The following is a 17,880-nucleotide window of genomic DNA, read 5'->3' as shown; positions in this document are numbered from 1 at the left end:
TGCCGATGGCTTGGACAAGTATAGAACCAGGTGGACGGACAGGCTCTGAGTCGTAGTGAATGGAGTTTGATTCTGTTGGTGGCTGATCACCAGTTCCATCCCCAGGGGTTCAGTGTTAGGGACAGCTTTGTTTAACATTTTTATCAGTGATTTGGATGAGGGTATCAAGTGCAACCTCAGTAAGTTTGTGGATGATATTGAGTTAAGTGGGACAGTTGACCTGTTTCAGAGTAGGAAGGGTTTACAGAAGGATCTGGGTAGGCTGGATTGATGGACAGAGTCCAATCATGTGCCACTGAACAAAGGCAAGCGCCAGGTCCTGTATTTGGGTCATAGCAACCCCATGCAGCTGTATAGGCTTGGGGAAGAGTTACTGGAAAGCTGCCCAATAGAAAAAAAAAAAAAAAAAAGAGAGAGTACTGTTTGATAGGTGAACGTGAGCCAGCAGTGTGCCCAGGTGGCCAAGAAGACCAAGGGCACCCTGGCCTGCATCAAAAATAGTCTGGCCAGCAGGATGAGACAAGTGATCATCCCCTTGTACATGTCACTGTTGAGACTGCACCTCAAATACTGTATTTGGTTTTGGGACCCTCACTACAAGAAGGATATTGAGTTGCTCGAGTGTGTGCATAGAAAAGCAGCAAAGCTGGTGAAGAGACTAGAAAACGAAAGTTAGCAGTAACAGATGAAACTGGGGTTCTTTAACATGGAGGAGAAGATGTTGAGGGGGACCGCATGTCTCTCTACAACTACCTTAAAGGAGGTTGCAGTGAGGAGGGTGTCAGTCTCTTTTCTCAGGTGACAAGTGATAGGATGTGAGGAAACAGTCTCAAATTACACCAGAGGAGATTTAAGCTGGACATTAGGAAGAATTTGTTCACTAAGAGAGTAGTGAAGTATTGGAATGGGCTGTGCAGGGAAGTGGTGGAGTCTCCACCTCTGGAGGTATTTAAGAAATGTGTGGATGTGGCACTAAGAGACATGGTTTAGTGACGGGTCTTGGTCAGATTGCTTGTTAGATCTGATGGTTTGAAGGTCTTTTCCAACCCAGATGATTCTATGATTTTATGATCATGTATTCCTTGCACATGTTATATCTATATCTACATCCACTTTCAGCATTCCCTATGTGATTTTGAAGCCACCAAGCTAAAAATAGCATTCAGACAGAAATAGAGTCAAATTTACTATGGATGCAAATCAAGTGACTTGAATCTAGTGACAGACTGTTTTCACACTGTTTTTCCAATGTGGGTGAATAAACATGATTTTCTGACAGTGCTCTGTCTGTTTCTCAGTGAGGTCCTCAGCACTTCTGTGCATTTGAGCACAATCCCATCAATGGGTTTGGGCAATTAAGGCCAACTGCTTTTCTGTCGCCAGCAAGTTGTGTGTGCCAGACTTTGTTTATATATATGTGTGTGCGCGTGTGTGTATGTATGCATTTTATATGCATGTATACATGCATGTATGTTACACACATAAAGAAACAGCAGAAAGAAGTTGTTCACATTTTTTCATGTGAGTCTAGACTGCTGTAGGATTACTTAAGAGTGTGTAAATGAGTCAGGAAAACTGTGGAAAGACTTGTGTAAGTATGTGTGTTAAAGAGACAGTGTAAGTATAAAGCAAGAAGCCTGGGTTATTAAAGCTTCTTTTTGGACTCTACTCAAACTTCAACCAAGTTGTTTAACTTTTCTCTTTCAGTTTTAGATGTTGTATTTAATGCTTATCAACCTATAACACTGGTTAGAAATATATCCTGCTAATTCACACATGAAAACAAAGATTAAGTGATCTGTCTTACTAATGAGCAAGTTATGTTGCTGAAGGCTCTGATTTCAGTCAAATTGTATGAAATTTGCTGTGATTCTTGAAGCTCTAACTCTTTCAGTCATGTGGGAATCCTAGCTTTTGTTGGAAACTGTGACAGAATGGGAGGAATGCATTTGGATATTGATTCTAACTCAAAATAAATGAAAACGAGTAACAGAAACTCACTGTTTCAGTTTTAAATTACTTAGTTTTAAATGCAGACTTGCAATTTTGAGGGTTTGGCTTGTGAATTTGAGCAATGATTTGCAGTGTATAGCAAAACTGAGCCCATGCTGACAAAGTGGTATTTCTTATCCATTATGACAGTTGGTCCCTGCCTTTCCCCTTGTTGTTAAATCTTTGTTGTTAAATGTTGTTAAGTTCCTTTTGTTATATTTGCACTTGAATGTAAGCCTAATAAAAAATAAATTATATTTATCAACAGACAATTCTTCTTTACAGTAGATTTTTCTCAACTGCTTGGTTAGTTAAACAGTGGTTTAGCGTTCCAGTGTAGTAACTGTCAACTCAATATACTGAAAACAATTTTCTTATTCATCCTGTGCTTTTGCATTACTAGTCAATACTTGTAACTTTTTATGAGAAAGGAAAACATGCTTCTTCTGAAGGCAAATTCTAAGGAATTCCAGTGTCTTAAATGGAATAGGGGCAACTGCAGCACAAGCCATGTGGAGGCACAGAGTAAAAGGTAGGCATAGCATGCTGCTCAGAGGTGATTAAGGACTGCTTGACAAGATGTTAGCTTTTTAGAAAATAAGTTGATTATAATGAAGGTATTTTTGCTGTGTTTTTTTTTTTTTTTTTTTTTTTTTTTTTTTTTTTTTTTTTCTGCAGCACTACATCAATAGTTGCCTATTAGTTGTGGTGTAAATGTTGATTGTAGATTCTGGTCACAAGGAAGAGACCATTTCTTAAGTAAGAAAAAATGTTTTATCTTTCCCATGTTTATTTCACTACTTTATTTACCCACATGAAATTACTCACTGGCCTGATTTGGCACAGAGCTTTTCAATGAGTTTTCATAAACCATTCCAGGTCAGAATATGCACTTTATAAAATATTTTTAAAGGCAAACCATACACTTGACAGAACTGAGTGTACAGGATACTAAAACAACATACATGTGTGAACTAATCTTCGTGAACAATAATATAGGTTGGGTCTTTGCAAATATTTTAGCAGGCTGGTTGAATATCAAATTTTCCATCCGAAAAAAAGTTAACAAAAATTTTCAATTAAGCAATGATTATTTCTGGAGCAAGTATCTATTTTTCTTCAATGGTTTGTCTTGGTTACACAGTCAAAAATAGAATTTCTATCAAGGTGGGAGAGAGAAAAATAAGGAAAAAAAAAAAAAAAAGATAAAGAAAAAAATAAGGAAAAAAGGACCCAGAGATAAAAATAAAAAGGCGGCAGCTACCCCATGATCAAAGTTAAGTCCATCACTGATCCCTACAATAGACCTGTAGAAACTTGTGCAGTTATGCTGCCAGTGTGTATCTAATACTTCCAGGACCAACTGGCTGACTTCCATCCAGTCACCTGAATGGTGAGAGAGCCTTGGAATAATATGTATTTGGTGAGAAGAAAGGAACCTGGTTATGCCATAAGAAAAGTTGCATAGAAACTCCAGAAGAGAATGTTTATTACAGAGAAATATTTAGAAAATTACTAGAAAATCTGCTTGTAGGAAACTGTCTTCCTTAGTTCTAGTACTCCCAGAATGACATTTCAAATAAAAATATTGCTATTTACTGTTCAAAAATTCTACTTTCCAGAGAAGATGCATAGGTGATACTGGTGCAAAGCAATTAGGAGAATTGCTGTGAAGAAACTGCATGGCTGGGGAGATGTTTCTAGAAAAGCAGAGGCTATGATACAGGACACTGAGGTGTATTAGAGGGGAGTGTGTTTACTCTAGTGTTGGGGATAAGGAGGAATAAAATGTAAGCAGTGTCCTTCAAGACTGCCAAGACATTCAGTTGGGTACAGTCAAAACATACATCTTCAGTGAAATACAGTGCACTGTGAGCATGTTTACCCTGCTGATGTCTAGTGTCGTAGGATGTGCCTTATGGAAGAACACTGGTGCTTAAGGCCAAATTCTGCTTGTGCTAAGAGTGTCTTCTCCTTTTTTGTCTTGCTTGGTTTAATGCTCACACTGCAACAACACAGCATCTCCCCATAATAACACAATAATTGTTTACCTGGTTAAAGACTGAAAACAGCAGCATTGAAGATATTCAGACAAATGATGGCTAAGTTACATGGATTGAAAAGAGTGACTCTAGATCCCAGATGAACACACATTCAATCTGTTTACCTTCTTTCCTTTTTTAAAACTACCCCTTGTTGAAAGAGTTGATTAATTAAATGATATACAATGAGAACCATTGGGATGGATTCTCTTTCTGACACCAACAGTGCTTCATCTCCATAAAAGCACTGAAATCAGTGGAGATGCTCTTCTCAGCTAGAGCGTGAAAATAATACTTGTATTTTCTGTTCTGTTTGGAAAGGTGTTTATGAAAGGAAAGTATCTTAGTACAAGACTAGCATCCTGGCACAATAACCTAGATTTCTTCTCTTGAATTTCCAAAGCAAATCTTATAGATGGGGTGATCCAAAGCACATTTAAGAAAATGAAAAGTGAAAAGTATTATACTGATCTCAAGAGACAGCAAAATTAATCTAGGATCTGATCCTGAGACTTTTTTCTTTTTTTTTCTTTTTTTTTTTTTTTTCATTTTCTTTTTTCTTTTCTTTTTTTTTTTTTTTTTTTTTTAGTGGTTAAACTGGAAGATCAGACAGCTCAGCAATTATTATGGTGAGAGGTAGCTTAACATTTCTTATTTATAGTGTATATAAAGTGGCCTGTGAAAAGGCTCAAAGTATGGCAATTACTCAAAATATTTTAATTAAGATTTTAACTCTGCAATACAACAAGAAAAAAAATATGAATATAACACAAGGAACATGTCAAGGTGTGCTCTACACTGTTGTGTAATTATTCAATGAGTTCTAGGTTTCTTCAAGTTACTTAAGTATACATGTTAGACATAAAATTCAAACATTCTAGTGTAGGCCTGACATATGGAGGTTAAGAGACTTGTCTACATAAGGTATATTTAGATTTGCCTCCTAAGGAGTTCAGCACTTCTGTTTGCCTGAATGCTATATAATCTTAACTATATGCATTGACAGACTGGCTAGCATGCAACTAAAGAGAGGTTTTATATTTTGCCAAATATTTATGTAAGCATCCATGAAACTAGACCTATTTGTGCACCACCTTTGCAATGACCAAGAATTAAAGTTATTTTCATCATGGGTGGGTGAGCTTGTGGGTGAGTTTATACAGGATATTTAAAGTTTTACTTGCCAGCAGGAAGGACTCTCACTAATCATAACATCTTCATTACCAGGGGCCTTGCAATTCTAGCACTCTTTTCTTCAGCTGTATAAGTAAGTGCAGTGATATTTCAAGTACATTTATATGTTCCTGTACAAGACTAGGAAAATCTATTTTTCCTGATTCTCTTAAGTCAGGCAATTGATGTGGTGATAAGATAAAAAAAAAATAATATATTGTTTTTTATATTTAGCCCCAGTGATTTCACTAACATGACTCATTTTTATCAAAAACTCATGGTTATTAGCATTATGGACTTGGTGGCAGACATAAATGTGTCATGGAATTAAAGAGCCTACTCTCTGGAATAAGAGACTGACAGGCTAATAATATTGAACAACAGAAATGCTTCTCCTAATAACACTCCAACTCAATACTGCATGTTTTTTAGCATTTGTTCTAAGCATCCTTTAAAGTTTAAATAAAGCCCATTGGCTCACTTCAAAGTTCTTTCTTTAAAGCACCTTTAAAAATGTCTTAAAGTGACAAGCAATACCTTAGTGAAGATACTCCTTCCAGAATGTTACTCTAAAGTTCAAAGCATATTGATCCTGGCAAAGGACAGACCTCATACTCAGCTGTGTTCTCAGTGTCCTAAGAATAGAAGACTGACATATTTTTAACCAACTTATTAAAAAAAAGTATAAAATGCTTTGTGGCCTTTTGACATTTAATCTTAAATTTGTCTTCACTTCCTAATGGTTACCTAAACCTGGAAGAGTATTGTAGTCACATGAGTACATGTTGCACGGTCTGTAAGCCACAGACTTTTAAGTCTTTACACTCCTTCACAAAATTTTCTGCTCCACTGAATGGTGTTTAATAGTCTTCAGATGAAGATTGCTCTACCATAATTACCATAGGTTGGCTTTTGAAATGCATATTACCTGCCAGTTTCTTGAACTAAAAAAAAAAAACAAAAACAAAAAACTTAATTGAACAGTTAAGCCTTTAATTAAATATGTTCTGACAGTTGTTTCAGTCAGTGATAACTATGATCTTGCTTCTATTCAATTACAATTATAACATTGGAGTAAAAAAATTGCAGACTCTCTACTGGCTTGTTATATTTATAACATAATGCATACTCTGTTCTCTGTTATTTAACCATATTTGTAGCAGATTACTCTCCAGTCTGAAAAATTCTGTCTTACATTCTATGGGTAAAATCTTTTAAGATGTCATTACCCATGTCAATATAAGTGCATCCTATACTGAAATAGATGGGTAAATGAGAGCATATCTCTTGGGGTCCAAGCGTTGTGTATAAAGTACTTACTGTTTAACACGATCACTGTTATCAATTATGAAGCCTTGCTGAATCTTTTCTTTCTCATGGAAACGCATTGTACTTTGATGTCATAGGTAAACTCTTAGTAATGTTTCACTTCCCTCATTTCCACCTTCAGGAGCTAACAGCACTTCAGACAAGACTCTATTTTTTCCTGTGTGTAATGGCGTCTTGGTGTCTTCACATCCCAGAAATAGTTTCATTTAATGACTGTGTCTCTCTGCCAATTCCAGTGATGCTATATTGTACTTGACATCATAAACCATATTGTTTTCTAAACAGCACTACTGTTAATTCAGTACTAATCAACATGATTAAAAAGGCCAGAACCTAGCCTGTAGCTTCTAATACTCTCTGAAACCCGTGAGTGCAAAATTGGAGCTTAAATCAGTGGAAGGCATATCCAGCTAAAAACTGTCATTAACCAAAAGTTTGGAAGTTTGACTAAGCTAATATTTAAAAGCATAAATAAACCTAACTTTTCCTAGAGAAAGTTCTTGTTTTTTATAGCATGACCCTGACTTTCAATTTTGTTCCTAGTTTTGATGGCCAAGAATTGAGTTGTTTGACTTAACTCTCTGGCAAACCTACATAGTAATTTATTTCCTGTGACCAAGCCTTTCTTAGGATTCTCTCCTCAGAAGTCAGTTTTGGGAGAGAAATTGCATTCCAGAATAGCAGTGCAGATGCATGGGATCTGTTTGATCTCTGCTTTTAGCCCAAAGTATGTGTTTACTGGGGAGTGACTTGTTACATTTTGTTATAGTAATGGTAGTATTCCATAACCACTAAAACCTTGGATTTTTTGTTTTTTGGTTTCTCTCCTTTTTTAAAAAAAAACAAAACAAAACCAAAAAAAACAAAAAAAAAAAAACAAAAAAAAAAACAAAACAACAAAAAAAAACTATTTTATTAGGAAAAGCTATGCATAAATCCTGTTTAGATTGTTTTGGAAAAGCTATGCATAAATCCCGTTTAGATTGTTTTGTAACCCAATTTCCAGGGAGAAAAAAACAACACAGTGCATAGGAAGAGATGGCAATATAGAAAAATCACTAAGTCACTAAGTAAGACACTAAAAATAGTTTAAAAAATAAAATAGCAAATCACTTGCATTTAAAAAAATAAATAAAAATCAGTCAGGTTTCAATTAAGTTTGTATACAGTGTACTGTTACACAAGTGCCTAATCATACAATTGTAGTAGCAATGAACCTAAGCTAACCTGGTGTTAAACCATAGGGGCTTTTGTTATAAATAAATAAATAAATAATGTAAAAATCTAGGATGTAAGCCCAGGCAAAAACTGCAACCTCTAGAATAAATTTACAACCTGAAAGCTGGACTCCTTTCCAGGGTGCTGATGCAACAGTGCAGTTCTGCTTTGCAATCTTGGAGTGTTTGTTTATTAACTGGTTTCACTCTGATACAACTTTTTAATGAATGAGGAATTAACTGCAGAGGTTGTCTGAAACCTACCTGGCTCATTGTAAAGTTGCTACAAAACAAACCAAAAGAGTCCAGGCTCCAACTTCTGTCCAATATGCAGAGAGAAAGAACACAAAAATAAAAATCAAAATGTAGTTCAATATTTTAGGTTTGAGTCTCTCCATTTTCTTCAGCTTTGGAAATGTTCATCAACGGCTTGCCTAGTGCAAAGTTAAAACGAATGTTTTGCAAATCCAAACACAGTCCTCTTCTTTTACCCTTCCCAGCTTTTACCCTACATCTATCTGGAGGAAGGAAGGGAAAGAAAATAAATGACTGGAACATTGGTAACACAGGTAAATAGAATGAAAAATCCTAGCATTGAGTCTTAAGGCATACTGCTTTCTAGACAAAGGTTCTGTCTAGAGACAGGCTCTGCTATGGTTGGACTTGGGGGAGGCTCTAACATAAACTGAACTAGTATCTCAGGCATTACAGAACCTCCACAGAAAGAAGCCACAGGAAACCAAATTGTGTAAGTTCTCTTGTTCATGGGTTTATATGGTATATTTTCATTTCTCTTGGAGCATCCTAACTTTAATAAAGCATTTAAAAATGTTTTTATAGAATTCCATCTTAAAATACTTTGTTCGGTTAGGTAAGTATTAACCTTTTAATGTAGATTGTAGAAATCAGAATGGCAAATCATTTCCACTTGATTTTAAGTACCGAGAACTTGCTTTATATCATAAACACCAAACTACTTACTGAAATTGGTAGTTCTGTCTTTTTCTTTAACCAGCTTTGCAATGTCTCAATCCAAACTGATTCCACATTTGGAAAAGACCTCTACACCCATTTTATAGCAAGTCCATAATTTTTGAAGTATCCGTTATATTTAATCTACAGATCTTCTTTGGAAATTCTGTTGCTATTGCTTTGGGTGCAGTACAGAAGTATAAGGAATACACTCTTAAAATATCCTCCTCACCTGTCTATATGTTGACCATGGCTGGTTTATTTTTATCTGGTTAACATTAATAAAATGTTAACCTCTCCAGCCATATTGCTGTTAGAAGGAATATTCTCTTTTGATTAGGAAAAAAATATATAAGGCTTAGACACCAGGATGACACATAATTTCATGCCTACACTGGCTTACATTCAAACTAGCAGTTTATACGTGACTTTTTTTCCATGGGGTAGAAGCTTGCAGATTTTTTTTTGCGACTGCTACCTGAAGGTGGCAGCAAAGTTTTCAGAGGTCCGTTTGTTCTGCTGGCAAAGTTTGCAGAGTGAAACGATTGCTATGAAACTGAATTTCGGTTATTTGAAAAATACACCAGACTTTGTACTTTGACGTATTCCTCATACGTTTGAGGACTACGAATGACAAGTACCCCAGGGGGAGCTCTTTTTTGCCACCGGAGAGCTGCGCGGCACGAGTCGAGCGCAGCCTCAGCCAGGCCCGTCCTGCCCGCTCCCTCGCTCCCTGCCGACGACGCCGTTTCCTGCGTTCGGTGCCCAAGCACCAACCCTGCGGTTCTCCGGGGAGGGAGTTGCCGCGAAGGCCGTGCGGCCGGAAGCGGGCTCCCCCCGCAGCAGCCCGAGCGTCTCCGCCGGGCGGGCCGGGCTCGCCGTGCCGCTGCCTCGGGGCCGGGCGCCGCGCTGGCGCGGTCCCTCCCGCTAACGGGTGGCGGCGAAGCGCGTTCCCGTAGGCCTCGGGGCCGGGCCCTGCGGGCAGCCGCGCCGCCCGGCCCGTTGCCAGGCAACCGTCGCCACCTTCCTAAGACGCCCCGGTGACCGGCCCCGCTGGGCTCCTGCCCGGAAGTGCCCGTCGCCATCTTGTGCCTCGGCGGGGCGGGGTCTGGGAGGCCGCCATGGAGGCAGGTGAGGGACCGCCACGGTGGGACGGCGCGGTCGGGGTCGGGCTGTGGGCCGGGGAGAGGCCGCCTGTGGTCCGGCCGCGCGGAGAGCTGCGGGCGTCTGTGGGGCTGTGCTCGGAGCTCTTCCTCGGAAGAGGGGGCCATGGGCGAAGTCGTGCCGCTCCCGCGGGGCTGCGCGGTTCTCTACTTGTGAGGCCGCCCCCGGCCTGCCCGGGTGCCGCCCTCCTGGCGCCTGGGGAGGCGTCTGTGGCCCTCGCCCTCTCGGACGCCGCGGGAAGGGATAGCCGTAGAACAAAAAAGCCCGCTACCCCAAAACTCTAGGATAGCTTTTGCGCCTTTTGCCACGGATGCCAGCCTCGACTTCATGTTTAACGTTTGTCCTTAATTCAGGAGTCTGAGCTGCGAGTCTGGGAGCTCAGGGCCTTCAGTTGAGCCCATCCTGTCCTTGGTCTTTATTTCTATAGAATGCGTTGGTTTTCACAGTTATGCATGAGCCCTGGGCTAGTAGCTCTGCCTTGACAGCATTTTAGAAAAATGAACGTGTGCTTAGATGCAGCTTTTCCAGGGGTATATGTATCCAGGTATTACAGTCTGTTGGTGGTCGCAGCTGGGAATTGAAAGTAAGCCTCGCAGTCCTGTGGATAAGTGATCTCTAGTGATAACAACAGGCATCTGAGGACCGAGCTGTCTTCCGTCAGTAAGGGTTTGCTATGTGTTCATTATTGTTAAGACTTAAGCATTCTACGTACTTTTTTTTCCCCTATGTTCTTAACTTGCATTGCACAGCTCTTGAATTATCCGTTCAAGTTATTTTTTAAGGACATAGCTGTTTCTCTGTAGCGTGGAAATGCTCAGTGGTTCAGGATGGAGTGATCAGAGAGTTGTCATGAAAATACTATGTCAAGTAGAATTTATCAAATTACTATCACAGAATTTTTATAAGTATTACATAAATAATTATACTTACTTTAACATTTCAAAGTATTTTATTTAGCCCGGGTTGATGCCAAAGAAATTAAAAGAACTTCAGTCAGTGTGGGCCGTTTTAAACAGATTAAAATCTGACTGTTTAGTAGTTTGTAAAAGTTTGTTTTATATGCATAATCACAACGTACAGGGATTTTTTTCGTATCAGGATTCTCTGAAGCATGTATTCTCAATGAAATATTTCATAGCTTTTAAAATGAGTACAAACATAGGCGATATGGTGAAAATAGGCAAGAATAAATCTGTAATAACCAACGTGGATCAAATAATAGTTTATACTAATAACAGTGCAGTGACACTCAAAAAGAGACACTTTTTAAAATGAAGATACTTTGGTGAAGTGATTCTAAAAATAAGAAAGTTGATTTCCTCGTTGCTCTTTTTCTGTATGCTAAGCCCTGCCACATATTGTCATGGGTATAAATGGAGAAATTACATGGAATTCTTATGATCATTGTTAAACAGGTGAAAACTGGTACTACTGAGCTTTGATGTGGTATCAGGTTCAAGTGAGTCTGTTCCTCCACATTGCATCTCCCAGGAAGAGACTATTTGGCAGAATTGCAGAATAGTTAACGTTCAAAGGATCTTCTGGAGATCACGTAGGCTACTGCATGCCTCAAAGTAGGATCAGGTAGAGCAGATTGCTCAGGGTCTTGTCTAGTCAGGTCTTCAGTGTCTCCAGGGATGAAGACTCCAAAGCTTTTCTGGGCAACATACTCCTTTATGGATTTAAAAAAAATAAAATCTTTACTTTAAAAGGATTTCCCTATATGTCAGTTTGTAGCCATTGCCTCTTGTCTTTTCCCTGGGCACTACTGAGAAGAGTTAGATTCTGTCTTCTTCATTCTCTTATGTCACGTATTTATATGCATTTGTAAGATTCCCCTGAGTCTTTTGTTCCCAAAACTGAACAGTCACAGCTGTCTTTGTCTCCTTGTACCTTAGATGCTGTAATCCTTTATCTTTGTGTTGGTTTGTTGGGCTTACTTCTGTATATCCATATCTTCCTTGTCCTGGGGAGCCCCACAATTGGATGCAGCACTCCAGATAGGGTTTCACTGGTGCTAATTAGAGGGTAGGGATCGCCACCCTTTATCTGCTAGCAATGCTTTTCCTAATGCAGCTCAGGATGCTGTTGAGCTTCTTTGCCACAAAGGTATGCTGCAGGTCATGTTTGACTTTGTCTGCCATGACTTCTAGGTCCTTCTTTACAAAACTGTTTTCCAGAAGGTTGGCCCCTCAGCCTGTACTGTCGCATGGGGTTATTCCTCCCTATGTGCAGGTCTATGTATTTCTCTTGGCTGAACTTCATGAAATTCCTGTGAGGTCACACTGAATGGTAGTGCAATCTTCTGGTGCTTCAGTTACTTCTCTCAATATTGTCATATGCAATCTTGCTGAATGTGCAGTCTGTTGCATTATGTCCAACTAGGATTTTGGTGGGCCACTTGCTGTTCTCTCTTCTTAACATTCCTCAATTTTCTCCGTACAAATAAATCAGGTTCTTTGCTTTTACCTTTTCCTTCACTAAACAAAGGGTCAGTGGGCATTCCTCCATTCTTTACATTTTGTCTGTTTAAAAAAACAAAACACACCCACGTATTTATTAATGCAGGCCCAACACTGATTCATCTATGGAAAAGGCTTTGCCAAGTGAGTTCATATTTATTATGGGGAGTTACTGCTTCATCTCCTGTTCAAACATGTTATTCCTATTTGTATGACGCAAATTGAGAAATCGACTTTCGAGTCTATTACGTGGGTCCAGTTCTTACTGTTTCTCTCCTATATGTCAGATGATACAGGAAATCGACTGCGGTTCCAGCTGGAGTTGGAATTTGTTCAATGTCTGGCAAATCCCAATTATCTCAACTGTAAGTACTTAAATGTCAGGATCCTGAGGAATTAATATTTAAAGGTGTTTATTATAACTGGTAGTGCTAAGCAGCGACCAAAAGGTTAAACAAAGAAAAGTGAATAGATCCTTTTTGAGGATAAAGATAGTCTTTAAATAATTTCATATACCCAAATTTCTAATGGCAGAAGGAGGAAGCCTTTAAAATGCAAAATGTTTGTGTTATTGAAATAAAATGCATCTATCTAGTGCAGAAGAGAATAAGTCCAAGTGAAAATAATAATAATTTCCAGCTAACACTATTAGATTATCTGAAACCAGAATTTAACTAATGCTAATAATAGTTTCAGGCACTAAACTTAATACCTCTGATTTTCACTGTCTGTTTCGATGCTAGTCAAAAACTCCTGTTTTAAACAGCTGTTCACGTCCTTGTTGCTGTATGAATGGAATGTATAGTTTTGTGAATACATATTCTTCAAATTTGGCAGATTTTTTCATACTTATATAACTGACAACTCCTTGTTTGTCATTTTATTTCAGTTCTTGCACAAAGGGGCTACTTCAAAGACAAAGCTTTTGTAAATTATCTTAAATATTTGCTATACTGGAAAGAACCTGAATATGCAAAATACCTGAAGTAAGTATTAAAATCACTTAGGTTTCTGCATTTCAATGATTTGATAATTACCTTCTATTATGCACTGTGTGACAGCATCTAAAAATTTGATTTTTCCCTGCAACCAAAACCTGCACTGTATTTATACATAACATAAATTTTCCTGTTTCTAATAACCCGTATCTAACAGGAATAGACAAAATTACAGAACTCGTTGTTTGTAAGTTGTGCATGGAATCGATGTTTTGCAGCCTTTATCTCTACCTTAAATATGCTTAAAATAAAGATGTTTAGCATTATGTTTTAGCATATGCTTAAAATAAACTGTTTAGCATTATGGGACAAAACTACTTCATTCTAACAGTTAGTGGGCTAAACTGATTTTTGCCTTGTTGATGCCTATACGAAGTAAAGGATGATTGTGCATTTTTTTTTGTTAGTATTGAAACTCTTTCACACTTTGGAAAATAGTTTTCGTCTGTGTGTTTTAAATGAGCCCTGGAAACAGACATTCTAGTTCATGTATGTTTTAATGAAATCCAACCATTAGAAAAGTTAGTCTGGGCAAGTATATGTGCTTGTACCAGTCCTTGTTTCCTAGCCTAATAGTGAAGGTATTAAGTTGCAGTGCATAGAGCATGGACAGTCTTAAGTGGTTTGATACTTAAGTAAAACACTAAATAAATAAAAGTAAGATATTAAGCTCAAGAATTACTGGAGACTCCAGTTTTAGTGTCACTTGTATTAAAGTATTCATGTTTTTTTTTTTTTTTTTAATCCAGGTATCCTCAGTGTTTGCATATGTTAGAGCTGCTCCAATATGAACACTTCCGCAAAGAACTGGTAAATGCTCAGTGTGCTAAGTTTATTGATGAGCAACAGATTCTTCACTGGCAACACTATTCACGGAAGAGAATGCGCCTCCAGCAGGCACTGGCAGAGCAGCAGCAACAAAACAATACCTCTGTAAAATGAAAAATGCTTGGAAGAGTGATGATAAGGTGTACTCCAAGTATTTACAAGAGAGGAATGAACTGTTTTGTAGGTTTGGCTCTGTGTGTACATATCATAACATGTATGTATCATAACAAAAAAAGTAGTTCAACAGTCTCCTTAGTAGGCATGTTCCCTAGAGAACAATATGTCTTGAAGTTTGGCTAAGAGCTCCCTCATGTACCCCTTTCTACAACTGCAGGATGAGCAAATTTGAAGTAATTGTGATTGCTGCACAAAACTTGTGGATTTTTGGATTTTTGCCTTGAAACAGAGATGAGTTACTATTTGTTATTTCTGTTTACCTGGTAATCATTGTTTCTGGGGTTCTTGGAGGGCTTTCCTGGCAGTAGTTTTTAGAGACCAAAATTGAAGTGTGAAGAAACAAAAGCTGCAAGATTAAGAGCAGAGATAAGTAATAAACTTTGTGAATACCCAAAAAGGAAATAGGCTGTAGCTGCATCTATTCCTCTAAAGTCAGCTTGTTTTAATCTTGGTTTTCTTCCAGTGAAATACAGGATGCTCTTAGACTTTTTTCTACAGTATGTGTACTGAAAACAGTTTGTGTTACAAGAAAGGTGTAAATGCACAGAGAAGCATTTGTCACTTATTCTTGTACAGTTTTTTTTTTGTAAGAATACAGATTGTGGCAGATGCCAGGGGTTTAATTTTCATGATTTAGATTGTGTTCATGCTGTATTAATGTTATATTTCATGTTCATGTAGGTAGGAGGTACTGTGACGTGATCAGAACCAGACTGGTAGCCTTTAGCTTAGGCTGAACAGATAAACTATTAAACATCTTTAGTATTAAAAATTTACCATAACAGCTTCAGTAGCTGCATGAAATCAGATTTAGGAAGGAAAAAACATTTTTTTCTGTTTCTCCTGCACTGTCCCCCCTACTCCCACACACACTTACTCGCTATTAAAAGTATAACTTTTTAAGTCTCACTCTCCAGTAAATGTAGGCTATTCTTTTGGTTTATAACATGACTCAGCTCCTTTGAAAAGAGACTGCTTATAAATTCAAGTTTATTTCAACAAGATACATTTTTTTTGTTGCAAGATTTTATTGGAAGATTTGAACTTAGAATGTACTGACATTTACCTCAACTAATTGGAATTAATTAATGATGATCATTGCAGCGGGGGGGGGGGGTGACAGGAGGGGACAACAGGTAAGGATTCCTTGAAAGGACAATGAAAATAATGAGATGAACATCTTCGTAAATGATTGGCTAGTGGGGGATTTAGTCTTCAGTAAACAACATACGCACAAGCTCTGCTTTAAAACATTCTTCTTCAACCAGCTTCTGAGGCTAAAAAAGGAAGTTAAGATGTTTTAGGAGCAATTAAAAATCTGTTCTAGACTAGAGCTATTTGCACATAATACTAGCTGTACTATAGCAATTGTTTCTTGTTATGGCAAGTGTGAGTTGGGATGGAGGATAGAGTGAGCAATGATAATTGAAAAACGCCTGAGGGTTTTCTGGTCTGGGAAGAGTCATTCCTGAGAAAGTAATTGTTAAGTTAAAGAATGTGTACAAGTTAATACTTGGTCTGACCTGTTTAATGCCCTCAACTATAAAGCACAAGAGTTTACGGGAGTGGGAGCTGTAGTGTATTTCAACAAAAAATACAGTATATGTGATCCTGTTCCACTCCCATAATTCAGCATTTAGATTTCTTAAAATTTGAGGAGCCATGCATCAGGAAGCTAACACCACATTGCTAAGAACTTACCCTACCCCTAAATCACTATGTGCTAAGTGTATATATTTTCTGTATTACAGAGAATATTCTACAAAAAGCAGGTTGGTTCTCTCTCAAGTAACTATTAGAGCTAGGAAGAGGCATGGATGGGAGCTGAAGAGATGTTCCTAACTGTCTGTTCCTTTAAAACGAGAGAGGGTATCAGAAAACATGGACAGCAAACTCATTTAGGGCCGTAAGCCCCTGTCAGTTTTTTAGTTGGATGCATGTAGATCCATGCGATACAATATATCACTTACTGTTCCATATTTAAGTAGTGTAGGCACTCCTGTTAGTTTCAGATTCTTCCTGAATTCATTGTTAGGATCTTTCCAGCTGTTCAGGAAGATGGTAGTTAAACACAATTTGTAAAAATGTGTTAAAAATGCAGTTTGAAATTAATCTGTTAAAATTACTTCAAAAGGATGATTTGAAGATCTTTACCTCCCACCTCCCCAGCTTCCTCTTTAGAACAAGCATGCAGATAGTTACACCCTTTATGGATGGTGTAGACCTCCACACTCACAAAAGGACAGTCAGTCATTAGTTTCAACAGGTTAATTAACCTCTAGTCAAGAAACAGCATGTAGTGGATTTACATGGCAAGGTAATACCAGTTGTTGACATTAAAACAGTTACTTACTAGGCTCTGTCTCCTACTAGGCAGTAGATGAACACAGACTCATCGGGCATGTTATGAAGTTCCCTCCTCACAACCGGTTCAGCTAGAGAGTAATTTTTAAATGTTTGTAGTTAATAGTGTGCTATAGAATCACATGGATCTAGTACAACCAGCAAGGTTGCTAACGAACACTTTGTTTCAGGCCAACATCTGTATTTTGTTTCATCTGGTTATCCACCAGCTTTGCAGAACTTAGATGTTCAACAATAAAGGGAATGGCCTTTGCAAAAACGCCAATTTCAACTTTAACAAGCTAGACAATTAATTAGTCTCTTCTCTGGATAAGAGCCCAGCAGAACAGCAGTAAGTGGTTGTCATACGTAATCTGGCATATATGATCCATAAAGTTCACTGTAATGCATTCTGAGAAGCTGCCTTCACATTCTACTGCTAGGCACTGGTAAGTCATCTCTGGCTTTTGATATGTGAAGCAGAGGTGAATTAACTGATCGTAAGATTCACATCAAATGGTTTGCTAGGACAGATAAAAAGCTATCCTTCGTGCCAGCCTCTGTTCAAGAGTGTGTAACGTTACACACTACTCCGTGGGAGGGCTGGCAAAACCGAGACAAGCACAGACAGCTTGTTTCTGAAGCAGCAGCTTTGGCCAGCTCCCAGTCGCGCGGTGTTACCAGCAGCTAGAGCTGGGGACCCGAACCCCTCCCAGCTCCCTCGCGGAGGCAGGATGCGGACTCGCGGTGTGTGAACGTCCCCTACAGCTCCACACGTGCACCCCGGGAAGGGCAGCCGGGGCCGCTTCACGCGATCCGCAGCGACCGCGACTGCCTGCGGGCAGCCGCGTCCCGGCCACCACCGGCCCCGCGAGGGCCGAGGGGAGGAGGCCGCCGCCCTGCGCCACGCCCGCGCCGCCACGGCTCCGGGGGACCGCGGGGTGCCCGCCCGGCCTCACCCGTCACGCAGTCCGGGCACCAGCTCTTGCCCTCGGCGTCTTTGTCGCCGCAGAAGAGCGCGAAGATGGGCCGGCCGTGGTAGCGCTGCGCTGTCTGCACGAACTCGCTGTACCCGCGCACCTGCTTCTCCTCCCAGCCCATGGCGCCCGCAGGAGGCGGCAGCTGCAGGCGGCTGAGAGCGGGGCCCGCCCCGGACGCCGTGGTACCGCGCTGCCTCCCGACG

At 39.4% G+C, this 17,880-nt stretch overlaps 2 protein-coding genes across 5 annotated transcripts; one reads left to right on the top strand and one right to left on the bottom strand.

Moving 5' to 3' along the window:
* Positions 1 to 9,402: 9,402 nt before the first annotated feature.
* On the top strand, positions 9,403 to 15,263 carry MED31 (mediator complex subunit 31). Of its 2 annotated transcripts, none has more exons than XM_068655713.1 (4): positions 9,403 to 9,856; positions 12,639 to 12,716; positions 13,241 to 13,337; positions 14,099 to 15,263. In XM_068655713.1, exons 1-4 carry the CDS (start codon positions 9,847 to 9,849, stop codon positions 14,289 to 14,291), a joined length of 378 nt encoding a protein of 125 aa, XP_068511814.1. In that variant the 5' UTR covers positions 9,403 to 9,846; the 3' UTR covers positions 14,292 to 15,263. The 2 variants fall into 2 exon arrangements, with proteins under 2 accessions (XP_068511814.1, XP_068511813.1); XM_068655712.1 differs by lacking the exon at positions 9,403 to 9,856 and adding an exon at positions 12,462 to 12,495.
* Positions 10,915 to 17,864, bottom strand: TXNDC17 (thioredoxin domain containing 17). Of its 3 annotated transcripts, none has more exons than XM_068655709.1 (5): positions 17,657 to 17,798; positions 16,708 to 16,789; positions 16,325 to 16,400; positions 14,615 to 14,700; positions 10,915 to 12,414 (listed from the first exon to the last, which is right to left on the bottom strand). In XM_068655709.1, the coding sequence occupies exons 1-5, from the start codon at positions 17,796 to 17,798 to the stop codon at positions 12,261 to 12,263; spliced, it is 540 nt and encodes a 179-aa protein (XP_068511810.1). In that variant the 3' UTR covers positions 10,915 to 12,260. The 3 variants fall into 3 exon arrangements, with proteins under 3 accessions (XP_068511810.1, XP_068511811.1, XP_068511812.1); XM_068655710.1 differs by lacking the exon at positions 10,915 to 12,414 and adding an exon at positions 12,691 to 12,739; XM_068655711.1 differs by lacking the exons at positions 10,915 to 12,414; positions 14,615 to 14,700 and adding an exon at positions 15,328 to 15,631 and having other exon boundaries at positions 17,657 to 17,864.
* Positions 17,865 to 17,880: the final 16 nt, after the last annotated feature.

The sequence above is a fragment of the Anas acuta genome, chromosome 19 (assembly GCF_963932015.1).
Source record: "Anas acuta chromosome 19, bAnaAcu1.1, whole genome shotgun sequence".
NCBI classification, from domain to species: domain Eukaryota; kingdom Metazoa; phylum Chordata; class Aves; order Anseriformes; family Anatidae; genus Anas; species Anas acuta.
This window is presented reverse-complemented; position numbering and strand designations above follow the sequence as displayed.